We start from the raw sequence: 22,861 nt of genomic DNA, 5'->3' as shown, positions 1-22,861 counted from the left end.
TAACTGGTTTTGTGTGAAAATGTAATGGTTCAGTACCTGCCAAGGGAGCAAGAAACCTCAATTCTGAGCCTTTCCCAACACAGTTGATGTTGAATTACTGAGATAATTCTGCTTCTAAGGAGACCCGTGTTTGAAATGGTGCTGCTTGCTGTTGAATTTCATTAAAAATGGACAGTTGGTACCATTCTATTTTTACTTGGATCTAGCTTTTTATTACATTAAAACAACAGTTTTCAGTTAGAATTAGTCCCATCCTTATTTAATACATAATTTTGCAACTGCTGTTGTGAGGCCAAATATCCACAGCGTGTAGTGATCGGTTTAACCTGAGACATAAAATTTCCATATCTAGATCCCCAATTGTATGTGTTCCAGTAAAGGAACACCCTCTTCGAATTAATTTTTGATGATGTGTGCACATGACCAGCTAAATGCCTCAAGAACAGGGAATGGGAAAGAAGGATGAAATCTGGATCGTTATGTTACACTAGGGGTTTTAATGCTCACTTCACAAGTTCTGCAATAAGCAGAATCCCATTACAGTCTCAATAAAATACATATATAATAAATAAATAAAAGCAAATAATAAAATAGGAAGATGAATTGTTCTTCACTGACTGTCAGCTTGCTTTAAGCCAGTATGTTGTGCTCCTGTGAGAAGGTTTTCTGTTGTATTCAGTATTTCATATGAGGGTACAGAAGAAAGTTCTGCAGCCAGATCCTGGGGAAATACTATGAAAGACTTTAAAAAATATTGCATTTCAAAACCTTAGAGCAGATTTTAGCATTCACTATTGATTATTCATGACACAATGTTAGTTTCAACACTGTCTAACAGTTTTTTAGTACTTTTCTTCATGGTAGTTAACATGAAAAGATAGCTTGTGTATTTGAAAGTCTAAAAGCTAACATAGTATTCATTAAAAGTATTGATCATACCAACAGATTCAGAAGCATTCAACTATTGTTGTTAAGGCCCAAATTCTTGCATATGTATTAGTATATCTGTGTTAAATTTCCTGCAATTCATTCCATTGCTTTCAGTTATCGTGATAAACAGTACAGGTACCATAAATTGTGCTGGGTAAAGACATGAGCACATTACATTCTCCTGTTCTTTCTAAGGGATGCTTACCTTCTCTCAATAAGCATCTTGCATTTTTGAGGAAAATCAGAAAAACCATTGCCAGGTGACGTATCTTAAATGAATTATAGTTGATCTGATCTGTATTGCAATTTGTATTGCACTGCACAGTTGCAGGCTAAGAATTCACCTGAGACAGAATGCCACGTAATGTAGCAAATGCTTATGACTGAACAGGGAAACAAATACATTAAAATGTTCACTGGGAAGATAACCTAGATAAAACAGTGGGTTGTTATTTTCCATGCTGATTATGGCCATGGATTTCTCAGAGTCACAGCATCCCTACATGATTTAGAGCTATAAAGAATGTTATAATGTCATTCCCAGTAAGTAGCAGGTAGTCCCTGAATCTGATAGTGGTGAAAATGAAGTGGTTTCATATTCCTCAGTTGTAAAATTTTCTGTCTTTTTTTTTCTATGGATACAGGGGAAGGGTTTTTTTTAAACATTCCTATATTTTTATTTCAGCTGCCACTAATTACTCACTATTTTTTTGTGGTGCACTATTAACATAAAATGTGGCAACACAAGAAATGTACCACACATAGGGCACACACTAAGTGTTCACAGTAATAGGGTTTGGATGTCAGTGATGTTAAAATAAATAAAAAGAAATGGTCTGAAAACAATTCTTTGTATGCTAGGGCATCCACAGGATTTATTCTGAGGGCTCTGTACAGGGTAATTAGGTAGAAGTGTATTATCTGTATATTTAAATTTGATATTGGGCAAATATTGAAAATATATTACACTTCAATGTATATTTACATTTTATAACAATGAGGGAATTTTCATTAAGACAATTGAATCAAGAGTTGTGATTTTGAAACCTTTGCTCTTGGGCATACACTTATATTTAGTGATTTTCCTCTTCAACATCTGAAGTTGATCCTCTTGGCAAGTTCTTATGTGTTTTCTTAGGATGTATGTTGCAAAGTGCCAAGGAAAAGTTAGAGGTGCTGAGCTGTTTCTCCCCCAGCTGACATTAACAGGCATTGCAGAAGTTCAGCACAGTTACTTTTTCTTGATCTCATGTACATTTTTTCCTGTCAGTATTGCACATGTTCCTGTTATCACCCAAACCATCTAGTTATGAAACAGGAGCTTTCTTAAAAATTATTTCCAATGAAACTGCAAAATGCTCCAGTCATAGGACTGTGATGCACATTCCAACTGAATTTGCCTTAAATTTTTTGTATTACATTAACAAAAGGGATTGTTCATTGTTGTATTTCTACGTGACAAACCTTTTCAAATTAATAAGTACCTTATTCCTATGTTTATAACATTTTAATCTTTCTTCTACTTGGATGTGGGCACTGTCAGTCCAAAATAAAACTGCAGGATGACTCTATACTTTCATTTAGATCTTAAATTGAATTTTAACCATTTGACTTGTAAGATTTCACTGGAAAAAGGTGTGAAAAAAGTGTCTGCCTTCTGGTAATATGGAAGTACAGAAAAACTAACTTTCACTTTTGGTGAAATTCGCACAAAGATACAGAACCTACACCTCTATGCTGACTTCTGAATACCAAACATGGATAGAATGAAGAATTCCACTGAAGACCCACCTACCTATGTAATAATATGCATATGCCTAGAAATTTTGACTGTAAGGGACCTTCCCCTGGGAACTCATTGCTGCCTAACCAAAAGGGCATGCTAATAACTAAGAAGTATTAAATCTTAAAAAGTCCACCAGACCTTAAAGATGATACAGGTAATTTGATGAGAAAGAGCAATCATCCAAGAGTAGTGCTTGTACTATGGTAGTTCTCTTAGTCTTTGGAAGACTAAAGGATTTTCTGTTTGCTTGGTTTGATTTTTTTTTCCTTTTCATAAATTTATTCCTAAGAGGCCAGTAAGGACGGAGTAGAGAGCCAGAGATCTACAAGAAGAGACTGGCAATTAAAGACACAGGGAAGAGATATGGAATCTTTTTACTTGCTCATGTGCTACCTTTCTGCTCCCTTCCCGTTCCAAACCAGCACATGTCAGGAAGAAGCCTGTCTGGAATAGCCTTCAAAGATACCCAGTCCAGCAGGGTTAGTTTTTGTACCACCCACTCTATGAGGGTTCAACTTTGAGAGGCAATTCCTCTTTCTGAGCCCTTCTTATCAGAACCTAGAGAAGACTTTTAACAACTACTGTATTGTACAGCAGCACCGAGGTTGCCTTAGCCCAGGCCTGTGAGCTTGTACACTATTCATGTGCAGTCAGACTGGATTACAAATGCAAAATAAATATGGAACAGCTCTATGTTGGAGAGTTGGGCTGCACATTATGGTAGGCACAAGGTAAAAAAGGGCAAGCAGGAGATAAAAAGGACTTTGGGATGATCTGCTTACTACTAGAACAAACGGAAACAGTGTGGTGAAAATCAAACTCCCATGCCCGTCATTCATATTCGTAATACGTGTTCAACATTAGAATCTATTTGCATGGGAAGGACAAATGCTATTTACCTGCTCAAATGCAATGACAGGGCCATTTAGAGGTGCTGACCAGTCACCTCAGTGAATAGGAGGTTTCATTATTTCTTATTTACTAGATAATGTGCTGAACAGAACCCCAGGAAATTAACCTTTAAGATGACACAGTAAAAGGAAATGAGTCATTCCAGGCAATGTTCATCACTGTGTGAGCACTAAGCTTGCTAAATGAGTTCTGTCATAGTGTGGGTGAAGTGGAATCAATCCATATAATTCATACATTTGCTGCTCAAACAGACAGTTTTGGAACTGTTAAGTAGAAATAAGCACTGACTTATGTCTAACTAAAGCAAAGTTATGTATTACATTTACTGATTATACTTTTCAGATGGGTCTGAAGTAACTGAATAGAAAGAACTGAGAGTTCCTGAGAAGTGTGTGAAAGAGAGGATAAAAGGAAGCAAAATTCTAGGAAAGGACTCTCATGACTAATGCTAATGGGGAAATAGAAACAGTTTTGGTCTTAGATAGTACTAAAGAAAAAAGATAAATCTTTCATCTTCTTTTTCACAAAGGTATCAGCCTATTACAGTGATAGTAAGAGCTCTGAAAGTCACACAATAGAAACTGACTGATTAGTTGAAAAGTAGGGGCTTTCTTCTGATTAAGTAGCTGTAGAGGACCTAAGAGAAGAAAAACACTTCCCACTGTTTTGGAAAGAGTGAAGATACAAATAAAGAACTGGAAATATCTTCAAGCATGACAGTGACCCTTGTTGAGTATGATGCAGACAGACTGGTAGATATGATAAAACCAGCTTTAAACTGGATGAGTGGTTAGTTAAACACAGGCTGAAGCACACACTTCTCTGTCTGGATGAATACCCATCAGTGATGCACATGGATGGGCTGCAGTGCCATCTCAGGGGTTCTGTCTCTGAAAGGAGACTATCCAGGAGAGCACCTGACAGCAACTAGCAGATAAATGCTTCTCTGTTGCCTACAGTTTCCATAGATATGGAAAAATTTGGTGCCACCTAATGGACAAACCCCACCTCCTAAATCCTGAATGTGTTAAACTCTATGCAGGAATACTTTTGCAAGGCATCTATAAAGGGATCTACCTATACTTGTTAATGCTTCACAGTAAAAATTTCTCACTATGTATCCTTAATCACATATCTTGGGATGTAGTATGGATTGTTTAAAGGTGAACACTTAATAAGCCCCATGGGTAATACAGAGATTTCTGTCTTTGCTGGCTTTAAATTTGTGAACTGGGGTCTTTACACGGATTATGAGTCCTAGGAAGAAGATTCAGACCTGTTCAATAGCTTTGGTGAAATGAAAGAAGTCTTGAAAGATTAAATAGTGAATGATCAAACTCCTTTGTCCTTCTTGACCCATAATACACATTTGAACTTGAGTCTACAGGTGAAATGTCAATTTAACACTTACATTTGGCAGTTTAAAAATGAATGTTTGATGTCTCACTTGGGCATATTTTTGAAGGAGAATAGACCATTGCAATACTCAGTGGAGGTACTGTGAGGATGCAGTGCTGAGAATTCAGTAACAGTTCAGTGTTTAAATGTGGTTTTGATGTACGATTAAAACACGCAAGTTTTTATAACTAAGGACAGAGTTTGTCCTAGGGCTAGTGTGTAGTTGCTGAGTTGAGACTATGAAAGCATCAAAGTAGATAGGCTCATTGCTGTTGTTACAGGACAAGAGGTTGCCTGTTTAGGCTGCAATTTCCAATTGCTGTGCAGCAGCAGGAACAGCGGGACAGGTACCTCACCATCCCAATGTCATGCAGCACTCAGGCTAGGGACATATCCTTCCAGCACCTTCCCTACCACCACCTAGCTACAGTTTCATCAACCCCGACTCCTCATCTTGTGGCCCAAGAAGTCTTAAACTGTATCTCGTAGGCTGTATTATTCCTTATGAGTTTTGCTGTACTTCATTACTTCAGCAGAAAAGCTCCTCCATTCCTTCAGGTGGCTTGAAAATGAGCCCTGAACTACCAGCCCTGTCATCCTTTTGCAAGTCATCAGCTGCAAGCAGGGCCTTCTTTTGGATGTTGTCATCCTTAGGGTAACAGTGACCTCTCCCATGGGGAAACTGCTTTGCCTGGAGAGACATGAATTATATTTCTATAACTATAGCTATCAATAAAGGAATGTGGTATCATAGCTTGTTTTTCTTGTCTTCCCGATGCTTACATGGTGAATTCAGTACGTTAATTGTGATCATAACACATAAATACACAGGGACTGGGTGGTACGAGATCATTTGTTTTAGTGTAGCTGAGAAGAAATAGAAGCTGCTGCTAATCAGTATGCGTGTGAGTAGTCATGGAAGTTGATTAGGTATTTAGCTGCCAGATAATCACCATCAGATCTTGCATGTACAGAATATCTTCAGTAATTGTGCATTCAAATTTCTTTCCGATAACCCTACAGAGAATAAAAAACCACGGGCCTAACCCTGCATCATTTATTTGCAAGGCTGTTTGTTCATGCACGAATTCTTAATTTATTAAAATGGACCTATTTGTGAGAATAATGCTATTTCTTTGACTAAGTACTGCAGATCAAATTTGTATACAGAGATGTTAATGAAAAAATTCATGTGGCAGTTACAAGTATGTTGGAGATGTGAAAACACCAGAAGAATTACATTCTAAGGCAGTGAGAAGAGTATTCATTATTTTAAAATATTTAATTTAAAATTAAATTTAATTATTTTTTATTACTTTTAAAGAAAATTTTAGTTGCATATAATGTACCATTCTCACTGAGCTGTATCACAGTCATTGCAGGGTTTTACTTCCCTTTCTCTGATTCGTTTTGCAGATCTACAAGTGTGGTTTTACCCTGGTAGGCAGCTAAGCCCCACACAGCTGCTTGTCCACTCCCCTGCACTGAGGTGGGAAGAGATCACTATTGCACTCAAAAACAGTACAGCAGGTTGAACTGTCCTTTTAAATATGACCATGCACAAGTTTTTATTCCAATTTCATTATATCTCTCTGATTTGACTCTTAAAATCTACTCACAAATCACATTTAATCACATCAGATGTTTTTGATTCTTAATTCTCAGCTCAGATTGTGTCAAGAGAGTGGGTAGTGCTTGAGCTCCTAGAACAGGCTATTTAGACATCTCTAATCTTAGCATCCTATGAAGGAACCTTGTTGCTCTTAACCCAGTAGTGCAATTGGGCTACCATTAATGTCACTCAGCAGAAGTTCCTGAAAATGGTGTTTGCACCTACTTTTATCACTGCACTTGGAAGAACAAGTAATTATTGAAAACGGAAATCCTGACGTTTTTCAACTTTCTGTTGAAATACCAGTCAGTTCTAGCAGGTAACCATTAGAGTCTCTCATTTGTCTAGCACATGTGGAACTTCTTAAAGTTGAATAATCCTATAATTATTCACTAAATTCCTTTATGAATGAGTTATAAGGATACAAAAGGTGGACAATTAATACTCAGTTTTTAATACTTCACAAGCACTATCTCCTACAACTCTATTGTTAGCAAGATTTCTGATGCACAAACACACTTAGCTTTACTAATAGCACTTGTCACTTGGACATCTCAAAGTTCGTGTACAATAACATTATCTTTCCACTGTACCTTTTTAACACATGAGGAAATCGAGGTACAAAGAGGCTAATTGATGTGCTTGTGCTGCTCACCAGGCTGGTTGTAGCAGAAGCAGAACTAACAACTCAAGTCTCTGATGGTGCCCCATTAATCCCCTTCACCAGAAGTACCACTTTCTTTCAGTTTGTTCTTCTCGTTGATAAGGTACCAGTTTGCTAAACTGAGAAAAAAAAAGTCCATTTCTGTTTCTACGACAGATTTATCACTTTAGATGACAAAGGAGGGAATCGATACACATATTTTTAGGTGTCTGAAAAGTAAATATCTACCCTCAGCTTGTATTATAGGCTCTTTTACTAACCACAAGTGAAAGAAGGATACCCTGAGGGATGTGATTCATCTCATTCCAGAGAGGTGTCAGCTGAGATGAGCCATCTGAAGAGGAGCCTGCCTCTCTTCATTCATTAACTACTTGAAATTTCCAGTCAACTACTGAGGCAAGACACTTAACTTTTAACAGCCAAAAATTTGCACCTTGACTCTAAGCCCAAACCAAGGTAAAACCAAAACAGCAGTATGCTTGTGTGCACAGGTTCTTCCCTGCAGACATGTGTACTGCTTTCCACACTCTTTTCTTTATTGTTCTAAATCTATTCAAAATTCGATGTAAAAGATACGGTGATTTTATGCATTTTCCCCTGTGGTTCAGATTCTTGTCTGTCGAAACCAGCCAATAGTCAAACAAATTTGTTCCACATATTTTCTGCAGCTATGGACATGCTATATGCCAGGAATTTGTGAGGATGCCCAGTTAATCTCTGCAAGAGAAGCATAGGCTGAAATAAAGTCATTCCAATAGTAAAAATTCTATTCTGACAACTCTATGAAGGGAAAATATTTTGACATCTTGTAAGATAACATGAGTTTCTCTTCAAATAGGTCACTATTCCCCATAGGAAAACCAGTGCCTTTTGCTTAGAAGCTGTTGTATAATATATTTTTTCCTAAGTTAGTTAACTGGCATATCTAGTCAAATTTCTCAAGTAGTAATTTTTTTTATTTTATTAAATATTAGAGCATCTCTTTCCATCTCTGTAGATACCATGAGGAACTTGCAAACATATTATTTATACTGTAATTTTAAATCTGTGTTCTGCCCTTGTACTTAATGATACCAAATTACAGCTATTCGTGATAAAAATGTGAAAAACTATGTGAAAATACGAAAATATGAAAAATGTGAAAAACAAAAATGTGAAAACAAACCATGAAAAATGGGAAAAACAAAACAGAAAACAAACAAAAAAACCCCAATAAAACCCCCCAAAAACCCCAAACAAACAAAAAACCCCAAACAAACCCCATCATCCACTTTCTGAAACAAACAAACAAATAGCAAACTCTGAATCACTAACATATTTTGGCATGGCTGTGACCTTCCACCTGTCCATACATCTATGTTAACATAAAAATAGAAGTTGGATTTCTTGTGAACTAAACTTTTTTTCCTGAAAAAATGAGAGATTAAAATGCTTCACTTTCAAATTAAATTAAAATTTTTGCCTAAAATTAAGAATTTTGGACTGGAAAATCCTTTTTGAAATTAAAAAACTGTATTTTTGAAAAGGGATAAAGAAATGCTTCAATTTTTCCAGCTGAAGAAATACTAACTTTTTTTTTTTTTTAAATAACTTTTATGATAATGACCCTACCTATCTGGAAACTCAGTATATGACTGAAAAATTTAGCTCAACTTTAATTAGAATGTGAACATGTTGGTTCTAAGGTAATATAAGTAATTTACCTTACCTTACAATATGAAGAGCATAATTTGCCAAAACTTTTCTTAAAAGGAGAATTATAGGTATACAATTGAAAAATAGATACATACAGGAGATGAGAACCACATGACACTGACCAGCAGTTTTTTAGTTTTCAGGTTACATGACTCTCACAAATGAGATAATAGTGAGTAAATTCTTCTTTATATTTGAATAATCACATAGTGTCTGAACAGTAGAATTACTCCCAGGGTATAGAGGATGATTATTGACAGAGTGACTCCTATTAGAATACATCAAGTGAAGATCTCACTCTAGCCTGTGTGACACAGTGGTATTTTAAGGTCTTCAGCTATTCTCATTAAGACTTGACTTTTTATTTAAACAGTGGTGTTTGCTTACTGTGAGTCACAAAAACTTTCTGTTCTTATTTGTAAATGGCCTTAAGAATCATTGCCATCTAATGCATAACCATGGCCTTTGATCACTCCTAGCATGCTTTCAGTATGTAAATTATCCTAATAATGCCATTATTTTCTGAATTGGCTTCTATAGTCCCTTAGTGGTGACATTGCTGGAGACCAGTCAGGACTTCATCAAGCAGGGCTTAGACCCCCAGATCTGTGTGAGAAGAGCCTGTTCAGGAAGCCCCAAGAGATGCAGCATGTTGGGGGTCCTCAATTAAGAGCAACTTTTCTCTGGGATTAGTTCTTTCTCTATTGTACTTTCTAAATAAACTCATCCTCTCCAACCCATGCTCTCCAAAGCACCAGGATGCGTATATGGAAGTTACATGTCCACAGACCAAGGGATGCTAGCTGCTGAGTCTTCTTCTCATCCTCTGGGTTCTTAAATTGGCAACTGTGTGACGGTCTTAAGGGTGCCTTTTGCACACTTTCAGAAGCTGATAGTGATTGTGATCTTTTGTTTCTCTACCCTATACCCCTGTGAGTCACTGGAAATTGTTGCTGGGTTTCTCTATGTCCTTTTTTCCCTTATCTCAGGGTCTTATGACCTCAGTCCTTTCTTTATCTTCCTCCCTTTGTCTTTTTATATTTTCAGGTTGCACTTTGGGTTAGTCAATTCTTTGCTAAAGTATAGTTCTGCCCTGTCTTTTTTTAGGCTGCTTTTCCGTACCTGAGCTATGTCCTGAGAAGCCACGTGTTAATGTGTTGGGATCTTGATGACATTCATTCTGTGTGCCATGAATCTCCTTTTTCTCCCTGCACAATTCTTCTGGGAGTCCTACATACATAAATTATCACTCATATTTCATTCATAGAATATGAATAGAATAGAATATCCTAAGTTGGAAGGCACCCACAAGGACCATCAAGTCCAACTCCTTGCCCTGCACAGAACAGTCCCAAGAATCACACTATGTCCCTGAGAGCATTGTCCTGCTCCTGAAAGACTCAGTGCTGTGACCGCTTCCCTGGAGAGCCTGTTCCAACACCCAACCACACTCGAGAGTGAAGAATCTCTTCCTAACATCCAGCCTAAATCTCCCCTGACACAGTTCCCTTGGGTCCTATCACTGGCCACCAGAGAGAAGAGATCAGTGCCTGCCCTTCTGCTTCCCCTCATGAGGAAACTGCAGACCACGATAAGGTCTCCCCTCAGTCTCCTCATCTGCAGGCAGAATAAACCAAGTGACCCCAGATCCCCAGGACCCTTAAAAGATCTTTGAGAGAGGTCTCGCAATGACATCAGCCAGCTCTTTGAGTACTCTGGGATGAATCCCATCAGGCCCCTTAGACTTATTATTGTCCCATCAGGCCTCATTCATACTTTTTATTCTTAAGGTTTCTGTGATGTAGCTCCACTTGACAGAGCCAATAACCTCATCTTGGTGACTTTCTCTCCCTTGACTCATTTTTTTTCTTGTCACTTCAGTGCCAACTAGGATACTGCAGGCTACTGTGTATTTGCTGTTTCTTGGATGCAGAAATGATTACTGGTCTGAACCCAATTTATTCTGTGTTGTTTCATTTATGGAGGATATTTTGATTGAAGAAAGAGAAGTGACTGAGAAGAGAGAACAGGCAGAGCAGAAAGTCTTAATCCTCCATCAACATACAGATACCAGTGCTACTGGAGTTGGAGAGTCTGGATTTGTCTGAGATCCACTCTGTTGGGCTTGATCTTGGCAGAGATTCAACTTGTTAAAGAGAAGATCAGGCATTGGGTATCTTAGCAGCAGCCTATAGGCTGCTTCCTGGGTGAGGTATGGGTAACTTCAGTCCTCCCCTGTAGAAGACAGAGCATTAAATCTTTCTTTTTATTTGGAACTACACAAGAGATTTTAACACTGATAAGTTATGTCACTTTTCTTTTAATCTAAATTAAGTCGTGCTTAGAATCTAATTGTTTTGACAATAGAGCAGTGTTTTATATAGACTTTGTTTGACATGTTTGCTGCCGTAATTTATGTTCTTAAGGAGACTAGAAATTAAGTAATGCAGAGAGAGTGATTTTTCAGACATACCCTGTAACTTCCACAAGAACTGGTTTTTTTTGCATCTCATGACATGTCGCTCTAGCCCCTCCAAAAGGAAATTTTGAACCCAAATATCACTCTATTCTCAGCTGTAACTGATAGAATTTGGACTAACAGAACTGCATTTGCGTAAAGGAGAATAATTTATTCCTCAAAAATGGAAATTGAAAAAACCTCACTGAATTCTGAATACATGAATATAGATATAGAATGCAGACAGGGACATACTAGTCTAAATTCATACCTGCTATTAAACTACCATGAAAATAATGGTTTTAGCTACTTACCATTCACGAGGGAGACAGCAAATAGAAATTCCTGCACCCTCTTTGTTTACTGATCTTTAGGGGAATCTTTAGGTGAGTTTGAATTAACAGACTTTTTCATTCTGCCATATATATTACTACAGGACTTTTTAAAAATAATCTAAATTCACAGTAAACTGTTTTTAAAAGCAGACTTTTTTTTTTTTGTGGGCACAACCTGATAATGAAGTGTTACGACTTTCAGCTAAATTAGATCATTCTACAGGAAGCTCATTTCACTGGCAAAATCATTATAGTCTCTTATACAACATTACTGAAAGCAAAGTTGCTATGCTCTATAGCTTCAGTGAACACTATGTTACAAAAACCCATGTATTGTTCTAAAACACAGAATAATTACAATGCACCACAACATTTTGTTCACATGGTATAGTTGATCTTCTGTCTGTAGCTCTGATGTAAACTAATCTTTCAGGGTATAGTAGTGGTGAAAGCACTATAAACTTATCATTTATATAATACTTCTTTTCATAAACACTAACTCTAATCTTCATTTAACTTGCCAAGAACTTCAATTAGGTCACACAAATACATCCTGGTCATCACTTGTTTCTCTGACATAGTTCAAACTGAAGGGTGATCTATAGAATCATGTCAATATATGTATAAATCTGAAGGCACACAAAAATAGAGAGGTGTTTCGTACTGTGTTGGTAGCTGCAGCTGTACCTGTCAGTGATGTGGGGTGTAGCTGCCAGTAAATGCCAAGTACACCTCAAATACGAGGTTGATTTGCTCTGGCTGTACTTTTATAAGTGCCATTTCATAGTAGCAGCATAGCAGCCATGAGGCATAGGCAGGTCCATGATATAATTTCTACCTGATGAACAACATATCCATTTTTAAGAATTGTGAGTGTTGTCTACATACTAATTATTGTAACAAATGGAAAATATTCAGCCTGAGTGTAAATGATGAATGGGAGAGTAAGTTAAGGTGTCTACAAGAAATAATGAGTTTTGGTGTGATTCATGTCCAGCAGTATGGGGAAATACATTAACACATTGACTTTCATCAGCCTATTTTTAACCATCAAAAAAGTTTAGAAATAAAACAAAAATAAACGGGGAGCATAGACCATAAAGTGATTTAGTGCTAAATGTCAGACTACAAGTTAATATTCTTTCTCCTTGTTCTGAGCGAATAATTAACTTTTATAGCACTTTCTGGGATTTCAAAGTAAAGTTTCTGAATTTTAAATCTCTTATGATATAGGAAGACACTAATATTCACATTTCACTGATTGAAGTTGCTAGCCTGTAGAGTCCAATTTCATTTTCCTCTCTGATCATTGGACCAATGAAAAATGCAATTCAAACTGCCTTGTTTATTTTGCATAAGAATAAACAATACAAACTATGAAGAAGCAGAGAATAAACCCCAGCAATCTGTGGATATAACTATGGTGTAACCAAAGCCAGAGGCTCTATTCTAAGATTGTAATATTTAGATATTTTTAAATTCCAGTAGGAGAACAGTTTGGAGACTGTAAAAAGATGGAAAAATAATAGGATTTGTACACATGTATAGCCTTATTTTTTTGAAGTAATTACAAACTCTTAGTGACACAGCAAACAACAAATTTTCTACTTCTTAGGTGCCTTGGGTATATTGAATAGAAGAGTCTATAGTATAAGACTGTATTCAAAGTGACTGAGATTAACTTTATAATAGTGCACATAGTTACAAATGGGAATAAAACTCAAGAGATGTTCAGAGGTTCAGTTTAATATTTCTGTATTCAAATAGTGTCAGGACTCATATTCAGAGAAATCAAATCCTTTGATGATTTCCAGATTCCTTTCAATTTCAACTTTAATCATGCAGCCAGCTCATGTCTGAAGGATGAGTCTGAAGAAGATTTGATCACTACTAAGGAAGCAGATATAAAGAAAAAGAAATTATACAATAATGTCTGGGATAGATTAGGGAACAGCTGCTATAACCTTTCCAAATCCAGTTCATACCCAGCCCCCAAGGAGAGCATTGACACTTTAGTTGTTTTGCTCTCTTTCCCCTTATTTCAGTTGCTTTTTCATACCAGTCAACCTCTTTCTCAAAGCTGCAGGGCAAAGGAACAAACCTCTATCCAGCCAGCAATGTATGCATTAGAATCATAGTATCATTAAGGTTGGGAAAGACCTCTAAAATCATGAAGTCCAACCATTAACCCCACTCCACCTGCAAGTCAGGAGTAAAGCTAATGGAAGTCCTAAAACTAGTGCAGGTATAAAGAGAAGCAGTGTCTGGGTCCATGGCAAGGAAATTGCACAGCCACAGTCCTTCATCAACATCTCCCAAGAAACAGTCCTCAAACCAGTGGCCATGAACATGGATTTTATTTGAAGATATCTATTCCTGAAATACTTTTAGGTTAATGCATTTGACATATCCATGATACCATTGAATCTGCCCTGTTAACCATTAAAAGAACAATATTATTGTCAAGGGTTCTGTATAACCATAGCATAGCAAATTCAGTGGAAGGAAATGGGTTGAAAAGAAAAGGTATTTTGTTATTTGTTGGATCTAAACTGTGGTTGGTAGTATTTTTTGATCACTCTCTCTGTCTAGAATAATCTTTTCTTTATCAGAACTCCTAAAAGAGGCAATAATGCAATTATTCACTTTATCAGCTCTCAGATCTTTCTTTCAGTTTAGTTTTAAATAGAATGACAGTTGATAAGTTTAATTAAGCATTACTAAATGAGGGCAGAGTCTACCCAAAGGAACTACATCAAAGTTCCTCTGCCAAAAAGCAGGATAGCAAAACACAACCGTTTTTGTATAAGTTTCTCTTAAATACTGTGTATCCTGATACAGGATGCAAGTATATCTAAATTTTAAAATTTAATTCAAACCAAGATTTTAAAAGAAGCTGTGAGATTTTCATACACAGATTTAAACAATATTCATTGAACTAATTTCTGATTGTTTCTTATTGCACATTTTCTCATTGTTGCTAAATATTTATCCTCTTCATTAAAAAACAGATAAATAGTTTGTGTGCATACCTGCTCAAGTACAAGAGTTCAAAGATATTAAGGAGAAATTATTAATTATTCCTCAGTTAGATCAAATCACTTAAGTCTTGGAACTTCAAATTATTTATGGACATCATAGCGCAGATCTAATATCCCTAGAATCAGCTATGTCTGCTTTTTTTGATACATGGAGCTACAGAATATATGGATTCAAAAATAGAATAGTCTATAAAACAAAATGTAACTATTTGACACAGAATCACAAAATACTTGAGGCTTGTAAGCACCTCTAGAGATGCCCTAATTCAGTCTCCCTGTTCAAAGCAGAGGCAGTGGTCCTGTTGGGTTTTGAACACCTCGAGGTACAGGGATTCTTCAACCTCTCTTGACAATCTGCAGTATCTGCAATACATCAATACTTGAAACATATGGCACCATTTAAGATTAAAAAGTTCCTTTTTTTATATAAGCAGTTGAACATTAGGAGTGATCTGCATTTTGCATTTCTTGATTGAGCTGCTGTAAAACATACACAGGGACAGTGAGCAATGCCAACATAGTCCATGCTATTACATAAGCTTTTTTTTTTCCTGGCAATTGATCCACATATGACTAAATAGTCAGCAATTAGAGGGCTTAGTTGTTTAGTGTGAAACAATGAAAATTATCAACAGAAGATCATCAGTCCAAATCATGTGGTAATTCCAAGCAAGGACCAGCTCCTTGTATTTGGATACAGGTTTACTCAGGATTCTGAGAAATTTCATGCAATGTGAAAATTCAGGTTTTGCCTAGATCTGAATACAAACTCATCCTCTTTACACATTATTCAACCTTTCTACTCCAAAATTCTCTTACCCAAAATTTCCCATATCTTCCAAAGGATGCTGAATGTTCCCCAGGAACCCCAGGGAATTATTTCAAGTTTCACCAGTATGTAGCTTCCATTTCACAAGCTGTCAAATGACTAGTCGAAATGTCAGAAAAAGGAAATCAGTTCTGCAGAGTTTTCAGGTTTTGTTGTAATCAGTTAACAGATAACTGGCATACTCATGCAAAAATAATAATAAATGCTAGCACTTTACTAGTTGGTAAAAAGAGCCTGACTGTCTTGTGAACAGCATTAAGCTTCACGTGTTAAGTATGGCAACATCATGCAATACAACAAAATATCACCCTCTCCTTCCTGGGATGGTTTTGATGAAACCATCAAAGGCCAAGTGGGCCCTTCCTCACTTCTGCAGTGTAAGCACTGACCCTCCCTCCAGGAGCAAGCTCTTAGTTTAAGCACTGAGAGCAGCAACTATAGCAAGTACTGGAGACTTTGAGATACTTATTTGGTACTTATAAAAAAACCCACAATGGCTATACTGTGTCAGAGGAAACGTACACTTCAATTTTGATAACATCTCCAGGTGTGGCCCTTAACAAATATATGTAGAAGAATATAAGAACACAACACTCTTCTCTCTTTCTTTCAATGTATTAGGACTGTAGCATGCTTTTTTAAGGGAAGGGATGGTATTAAATGTGGATATGTCCATTATATACTTATGAATGTATGAGGTTCCCTCTGTAATAATTATTTTGTGATCAGTGGAAAATTATAAACCTCTTCTGATTCTAGATTCTAAATGTCACCATCCAGCAGATAACAAAAAGGCTGAGCAATTCATGTCTGACAGCACACTTGTGGAGCAGGGTTAACTTTAAACATCAAGACTCCAAGGTCTTGATGTTTAAAGCTGATCTGCTGACTCTGGGAGCTGATATTGATAAAAATGTGTAATTGATCACCATCAATGCAGGATGTAGCCATGCTAATAAGATAATATTTAAAAAAAGAGATACCAGAAGAAATTATACATTTGATTATCAGGGCAATTGCTAGTTCTTCCTCAGTCAGCAGAGCTGTCATAAAGCAATGCAAGTTTTCTCATCTTCCTGCTGGGGGTTTTTTTGTGTGTTTTTTTATTTATTTTTTTATTATTTTTCCCTAAACTGGTGATTTGAAGCATACAAACTTTTGGAAATGTGACTATCATGTTCTGACTACCAAAGACCAGTGGCAGAATGGGATTGATTTTAGGAAAAGCAAAACTTTATCATCAGTGTGACTTCACGTTACTTTTTTTCTGTTTTTGTTGGTTAGACTTGCATCCATCCTGAAGGTTTTCTTTGTAAGTTTTTTTTTTCCAAGCACAACCTGTTTGGCAGTTACACCTTGAGAAAATAAAAATCAGCTTCTTGTCTAATTTTTTTTTCCTTATACCCCAGGGGTATCAGTCAGATCCATTAAGTTGCATTTAAATTGCTTGATTTTAAACATTCATGATCCACAAGGCACATAATGAGAAGAAAATACCCCTCTACTGACAGCTTAAATGGATCTCTGTGTGAGCTAAGTCTGATGAGATTCCATTTTCTTTTGGTTTGCTTCTTTGTTCATGCATGTGTGGCCTTACTGACCAAGTGAGTGAGTGCAGTGCCATTGCACACACTACTGAAACTCTTACCAGTGGAAATTAGATTCCATTTCCAAATCCCTTCACTGCAGTGATACTCAGCTAGGCTCTTCCTGCTGGTCTTTTAAATTAAAGTGAGTCATTGATGATAGACTTACTGGTCCCCTGGTAAATTTTCTTCTGAAACCATGCAAGCCGGAGGTGATAAACCTAGGACAGCAGCTGGTAGCATTTTGTCAACAGAACATCTTTTTTTTGTTTTTTTTTACAAAAGGATATTAACCAGTTTCTCACATTTCTAAAGTTTTCAGTTTTTGTTCTTGCTCATTGCTAATACATGGAAAAGGTGGTTTTGCTTGTCTTAGGAGGTTTATACTGTCATGTATAACATCCTTTGCCTTGATAGCATTGTGAAGTCACACATTGACAAAAAAACAAAAATAACTTCAGTTCCTTCCTTTCTAGAAACATTTTAAAGACAGAGACCATGCTGTTAAATTTGTACGATTAAAAATCAAGGGGACATGCACTTGCTCATAATTACTGTTGCTTTATTTCAGAGGAACTGAGCTTAAAATCAAATCTACTTTACCAAGCAAAAGCCACATCATATTTCTGAATCATGGCTGGTAAATGAAAGGGGGTAAATTTTAGGAAAAGTCAGATCTATTTTAGCATGAAGCAGTTGGATTTACTGCCTTCTGAGCATCACGTTTTACTCATTTTGCACAGTTTGTATTTCTGTAAACTGCTACAAACAACATGATAGATTCTTGATTACAACAGTTATGATCCGTTCTGATATTTCAACTCCTAATTCATGGAATGCAATGGAAAATTTTGGAATATAAAGTTGTAGTCTTTATTTCTCATACTCTTTCATTGTCAAATAATTTAATCTGTTTTATTCCATAAACAGTTTTCATTATATTTTATTTAGCAGCATGTTTTTATATGAGTTTATCTCCACATTTCACTTCACTATTTTTCCCATTTGTTATATGCAACTGCACAGGATTTTGAAATTAAAATATGATCCAGGTGAAGACTTGGTTTTATCTGTGTAAGTGGTAGCAAGTTAAGTGTTTGTGGTTTTTCTTGCTGTGTGGGTGGTGTGTTTTTCAGATGTTTTGTAATACATTGCTTCTAGTGAACTATTAAGAATTCAGTATCTTGTCCCATTAAGCATTTTTTTCCCACTAGAGCCAGAGGCTTGGATTTTGACGTTTGTACACTGATGAAAAGCTAATCTTTTTGGAGTCAACCTTATGACTAATTATTACAAAATATGAACCCAGTTCTGAGAACCTATAAGTCCCAGATGCAAATCTTGCTTTTTGTGAGCATTTCACTCTCACCAAAAGATTTCTCATCTTATCAGAATACACCTCACTTGATTTATAGAGTGGTTGACTCTGGAAATACTGAACATAAAACTTCCTTATAGAGATACTTTGATCCGTACCAAGTCTCCTGACTCAGTCCTGACACACTTGGAAGACACAGCAGCTTAGATCAGTTTTCAGTATTTTTCAGCCCAGTTACCATAGCTCTGTTCCTACATTTTACAATGAAGTATGTTCAGCTGTTTTGTCAATTTTTTCATGAGAAAAGATATGGAAGAAAAATTTAAACCTGATTATTACCCAGCTGATGTTTGAAATGTGGAGGCACATCTTTTCATTAAAATCAGTTAACCCAACCGCCTTCACTTTTTTGTATTTTCATAAGTGACAAAGTAGAGAAAATGTATTTGAATTATCAAAACACATTCACAAATTATTTCCATTTTGAGGCTCAGCTTCTCAACAGCCATTTGTCACTGTAGGAAAGAGTTATCTTCCAAGACCATGGCTGGGCAGGAAATGTCTGATATATAAAATGTTTTGGTTTCTTGCCATGTTGGTAGGTATGCATGTTTTTGATATTGCAGAATTTTTCAATATCATGCAACCCAGACTGTGGAGAGTGCATGTATACTTTGAATCACAGAGAATTGATCTCCTGTCTTGTTTCAGCAGGTAAGTTATAGTGGAAGGGACAACATTCAAGAGTCTAATCTGTGTGAAGTGAAAGGGCTTTGCTAATGTGCTGTGCCATTTAAACAACATTCAGTGAATGTCACATCAAATCTTGTTGTCAAAGCAAGACTAGAAGAATCTATCTGATGCCTTTGTCAAAATCTGAGCCTTTGACCTCATGCTCTTTTGCCTTTGTAGGAATGCAGGTGCTGGAATGGAATGGCATCCCCTTGACTGGGAAGACTTATGAAGAAGTCCAGAGCATTATTATTCAACAGAGTGGGGAAGCAGAAATATGTGTAAGACTGTGAGTTTTTCCCCATCTTTCTGTTTCCATTTTTTTTTGGCTTTTCATGGCTTTCTTTTTTTTCTTTTTTAATTTACAGTTGTTAAGGTGGAACCTTTGTTAGCACAAAACAGTGTAATAATAAGCAAGAGTTCACTGTGAGTGTGGGAGGTCTGTTTTTTCTGTTTTTCTTTTAAAGTCATAAGGAAAGATAAACTGAGTGAGATGCTAATAATTATACTTTTATAAATAATGATATTTCCATTTTCAGGCCACAATCTCCTCTCATTGACAAACATACAATTCACTGAATTTACTAGTGTTAGAAAAAGATGGTGATTTGGTAGTAACTTGAATTTAAGTGAAATCTGTATCCTTTAGATGAAAATCATTTAAACATCATGAGAAATGCATAAACTTGCATTAAATTCATTAAAGATTTCACCTTAAAAGAACCTTTTCTTCTCAGCTCTTTAACAGCATTGCCAATATGTATCAGCTAAGAAGGGACCATGCTTGGGAGCTGCTTTCTGTCATGAACCACTATTCATTTACCTACTTAATACAATAATGAGGGTATGAGGAAAGAGTTTCTTTTGTCTCAGGCTTCTCATTGCTTTCTTTAGGGACCTGAACATGCTCTCGGATTCTGAGAACCCCCAGCACCTGGAGCTGCATGAGCCAGTAAGGGCAGGTGAGCATCAAGATGTTGCTTTGATATTGTGGATAGCAGGTGAAGATTTGATGTGATATAAGCTAGAATGTTAGCATTGTAAGCTCAGGCGTTACACCTCAAATATTGCCATGGGTAAAAAGGGAACCACACCTTACATACAAAGGCAAGATGAGGGGATCGAGTGCACCCTCAGTGTATTTGCAGACAACACCAAGCTGGTGCTATTCTGCTGGAGGATAGGAAGGCTCTGCAGGGAGATCTTGATAGTCTGGATCAATGAGCCAAGGCCAAATGCATGAGATTCAACAAGGTCAAGTTCCAGGTCCTGCACTTGGGTCACAGCAACCCCATGCAGAGCTACAGGTTGGAGAAGAGTAGCAGGAAAAGGTGCTGGCTGACAGTGACTGAACATGAGCCAACATGTGCCCAAGTGACCAAGAAGGCCAGTGGCATCCTGGGTTGAATCAGCAATACTGTGGCAGCAGGACCAGGGCAGTGATAGTCTCCCTGTAGTCAGCACTGGTGAGGCCATACCAAATTCTGTGTTCAGTTTTGGGCCCCTCCCAAGAAGGAAATTGATGTGCTGGAGCATGTCCAGAGAAGGGCAATGGAGCTGAGGAAGAATCTGGAACACAAGTCAGCTGAGGGAGCTGGGCGTGTTTAGCCTGGAGAAAAGGAGGCTCAGGGGGAATTTTCTCTCTTTTTACAGCTACCTGCAAGGAGGCTGTAGTCAGGTTGGGGTCAGTCTCATCTCCCAAGTAACAAGTGGTAGGACAAGAGGAAATGACCTCAAGTTGCATCAGGGATGGTTCAGGTATCCTGAGGAACGTGCTGGGAGGAGCGTGATGTTTGTGGTGGGAGTTTTTGACTCCTCCTTGATGATAATTCCTTCATATTCACATCGGGATCCACTTGAGTCTCTTTTATGTTTTCTACTATACCTTGCTCTTTCCCCACTGTTCAACAGCTCTGCATTGCACAGGACTTGACTGGATAGTGTAAACTTTACATGTGATATATTCTTTTTCTTTTTCCTTCTGTTGCCCTTAAGGCTTACTTTGCCCAGTCCCTGAGTTTCCATCCCTTCTGGTAACTGACCAGTGAGTTGTTGGTGTCTGCAGGGCCTCCACTTTCATCCTGTGTCCAAACCTTGCAGCACTGCTGTCACCCCAGGCCTCAGAGGCTCTTACGAACTTCATTATTAATCTGGAGTCATAAATACTTCAACCTGCACAGTGCAATTACTGCTGTGCCTTTCTATGTCAAAATTATTAAGAATGGGCACTATACCATACCATTATACAATATAACTCAGGCAAATTTGGGCTGCAGCCATCCAGTTATTCAACAATCACTGTTGCAGCCAGACAAGCTAAAACAAAGCTCCCAGCAAGCTGCAGCAAGTTCAAATAACACAGAAGTCCTAAGGCCTGTGTTCACAGTCATAGAATTGTCAGTGTTGGAAAAGACCTTGATGAAAATACCTGTTAGCTTAATACAAGGTTTGTGGTCTGTTATGAGTGATGAAAATACGGTATTTACTAAGATACAGGGATGCAACAGTAGCAGCCAGTGTGAAGTTTTATGTGAGTTCTAAAATGGCAATGCTTTTGGGGGGATTCCCTTCTATTCAGTCAATACCATGACTGCAGGCTCCAGTCACTTTATCAGTCATATCTAATCTACCTTTGAATCAACGTGGACAATCTTACAGTAATGCAGCCCCTCAGCAAGCTCAGTGCAGATTAAAAGACTGTTTCACTCAGAATTTCATGGGTCCATTCTGAGTTTTGTGGGTTTGTGGCTTCTCTTTTATCAATCAGTACATAAATTGTCTGAATTAAATCCTCTATTTGCTGATCATGTAACATTTCCCAGCTATTAATATACTTACCATAAAGCTACTTTTTGTTGAAAATGGATGTTATTGATAATAATTTAAAGAAAAGACTAACTCTGACATAGCTTTGAGGCAGAGCTGCCCATAATTATTTTCTTTGTGAGCAGATCAAAACCACCAAAGACATTGATAGACACTGAAATTGGGTTTTGAAAAGATAGATGACAGAATAAACAACTTTTTCTCAAAATGAGAAAGAACAGAAATAAAATTAAATTTTTCCACTGTTGCAGGCATGCTTCCTTTTAGTCTGGTAATTTTCTAGTGGTTTCTGAGTTGGACCAGCTCTGTAGAGTTCCTTCTGCCTGCCAAGTCAAGTCTTGCCATTACCTCTGAGGTTTGGCAGACTGGGCTTTGGAAAGGAACAATCTCCATTCTCTCTGAAAGAAAATGAATTAGAGCCAAACAGGCGGGATAAGAATAATGTCTTGCTTTAAACCTCTTATACTTCTGAGAACCTGGGAAGCAAGCTGTGCCTAGTATCCTTTTAACTCTATGCAGTTTAAGGCATATATGGAACTTATTTGACTTTGTTTCTGTGTTAGATGGAAATTGCTGTCTCCAAAGGGTAAATTCTTCCCACTCATTCCCAGGCAGCAGGGAGGGCAATCAGACTCAGATGTCTTGCATAGGTGTGAGTAATAAGGCAAGGTGAATCAGGGCTTTTATTCTTCATTCGTTTTCATTTCATTCTGCTTTGATTAATTTGTGGTGCTAAAGT

General features: G+C 37.3%; 1 protein-coding gene across 1 annotated transcript in view; it reads left to right on the top strand.

Moving 5' to 3' along the window:
• Nucleotides 1-22,861, top strand: part of PCLO (piccolo presynaptic cytomatrix protein) — a 337,810-nt gene that overhangs the window by 225,251 nt on the left and 89,698 nt on the right. The window contains exons 11-12 of the mRNA XM_029958071.1: nucleotides 19,477-19,585; nucleotides 20,191-20,258. Coding sequence (XP_029813931.1) covers nucleotides 19,477-19,585; nucleotides 20,191-20,258 — 177 coding nt within the window. The remainder of the gene's footprint in view (nucleotides 1-19,476; nucleotides 19,586-20,190; nucleotides 20,259-22,861) is intronic.

The sequence above is a fragment of the Manacus vitellinus genome, unplaced genomic scaffold, assembly GCF_001715985.3.
Source record: "Manacus vitellinus isolate BGI_N305 unplaced genomic scaffold, ASM171598v3 scaffold_13_pilon, whole genome shotgun sequence".
Classification (NCBI taxonomy): domain Eukaryota; kingdom Metazoa; phylum Chordata; class Aves; order Passeriformes; family Pipridae; genus Manacus; species Manacus vitellinus.
This window is presented reverse-complemented; position numbering and strand designations above follow the sequence as displayed.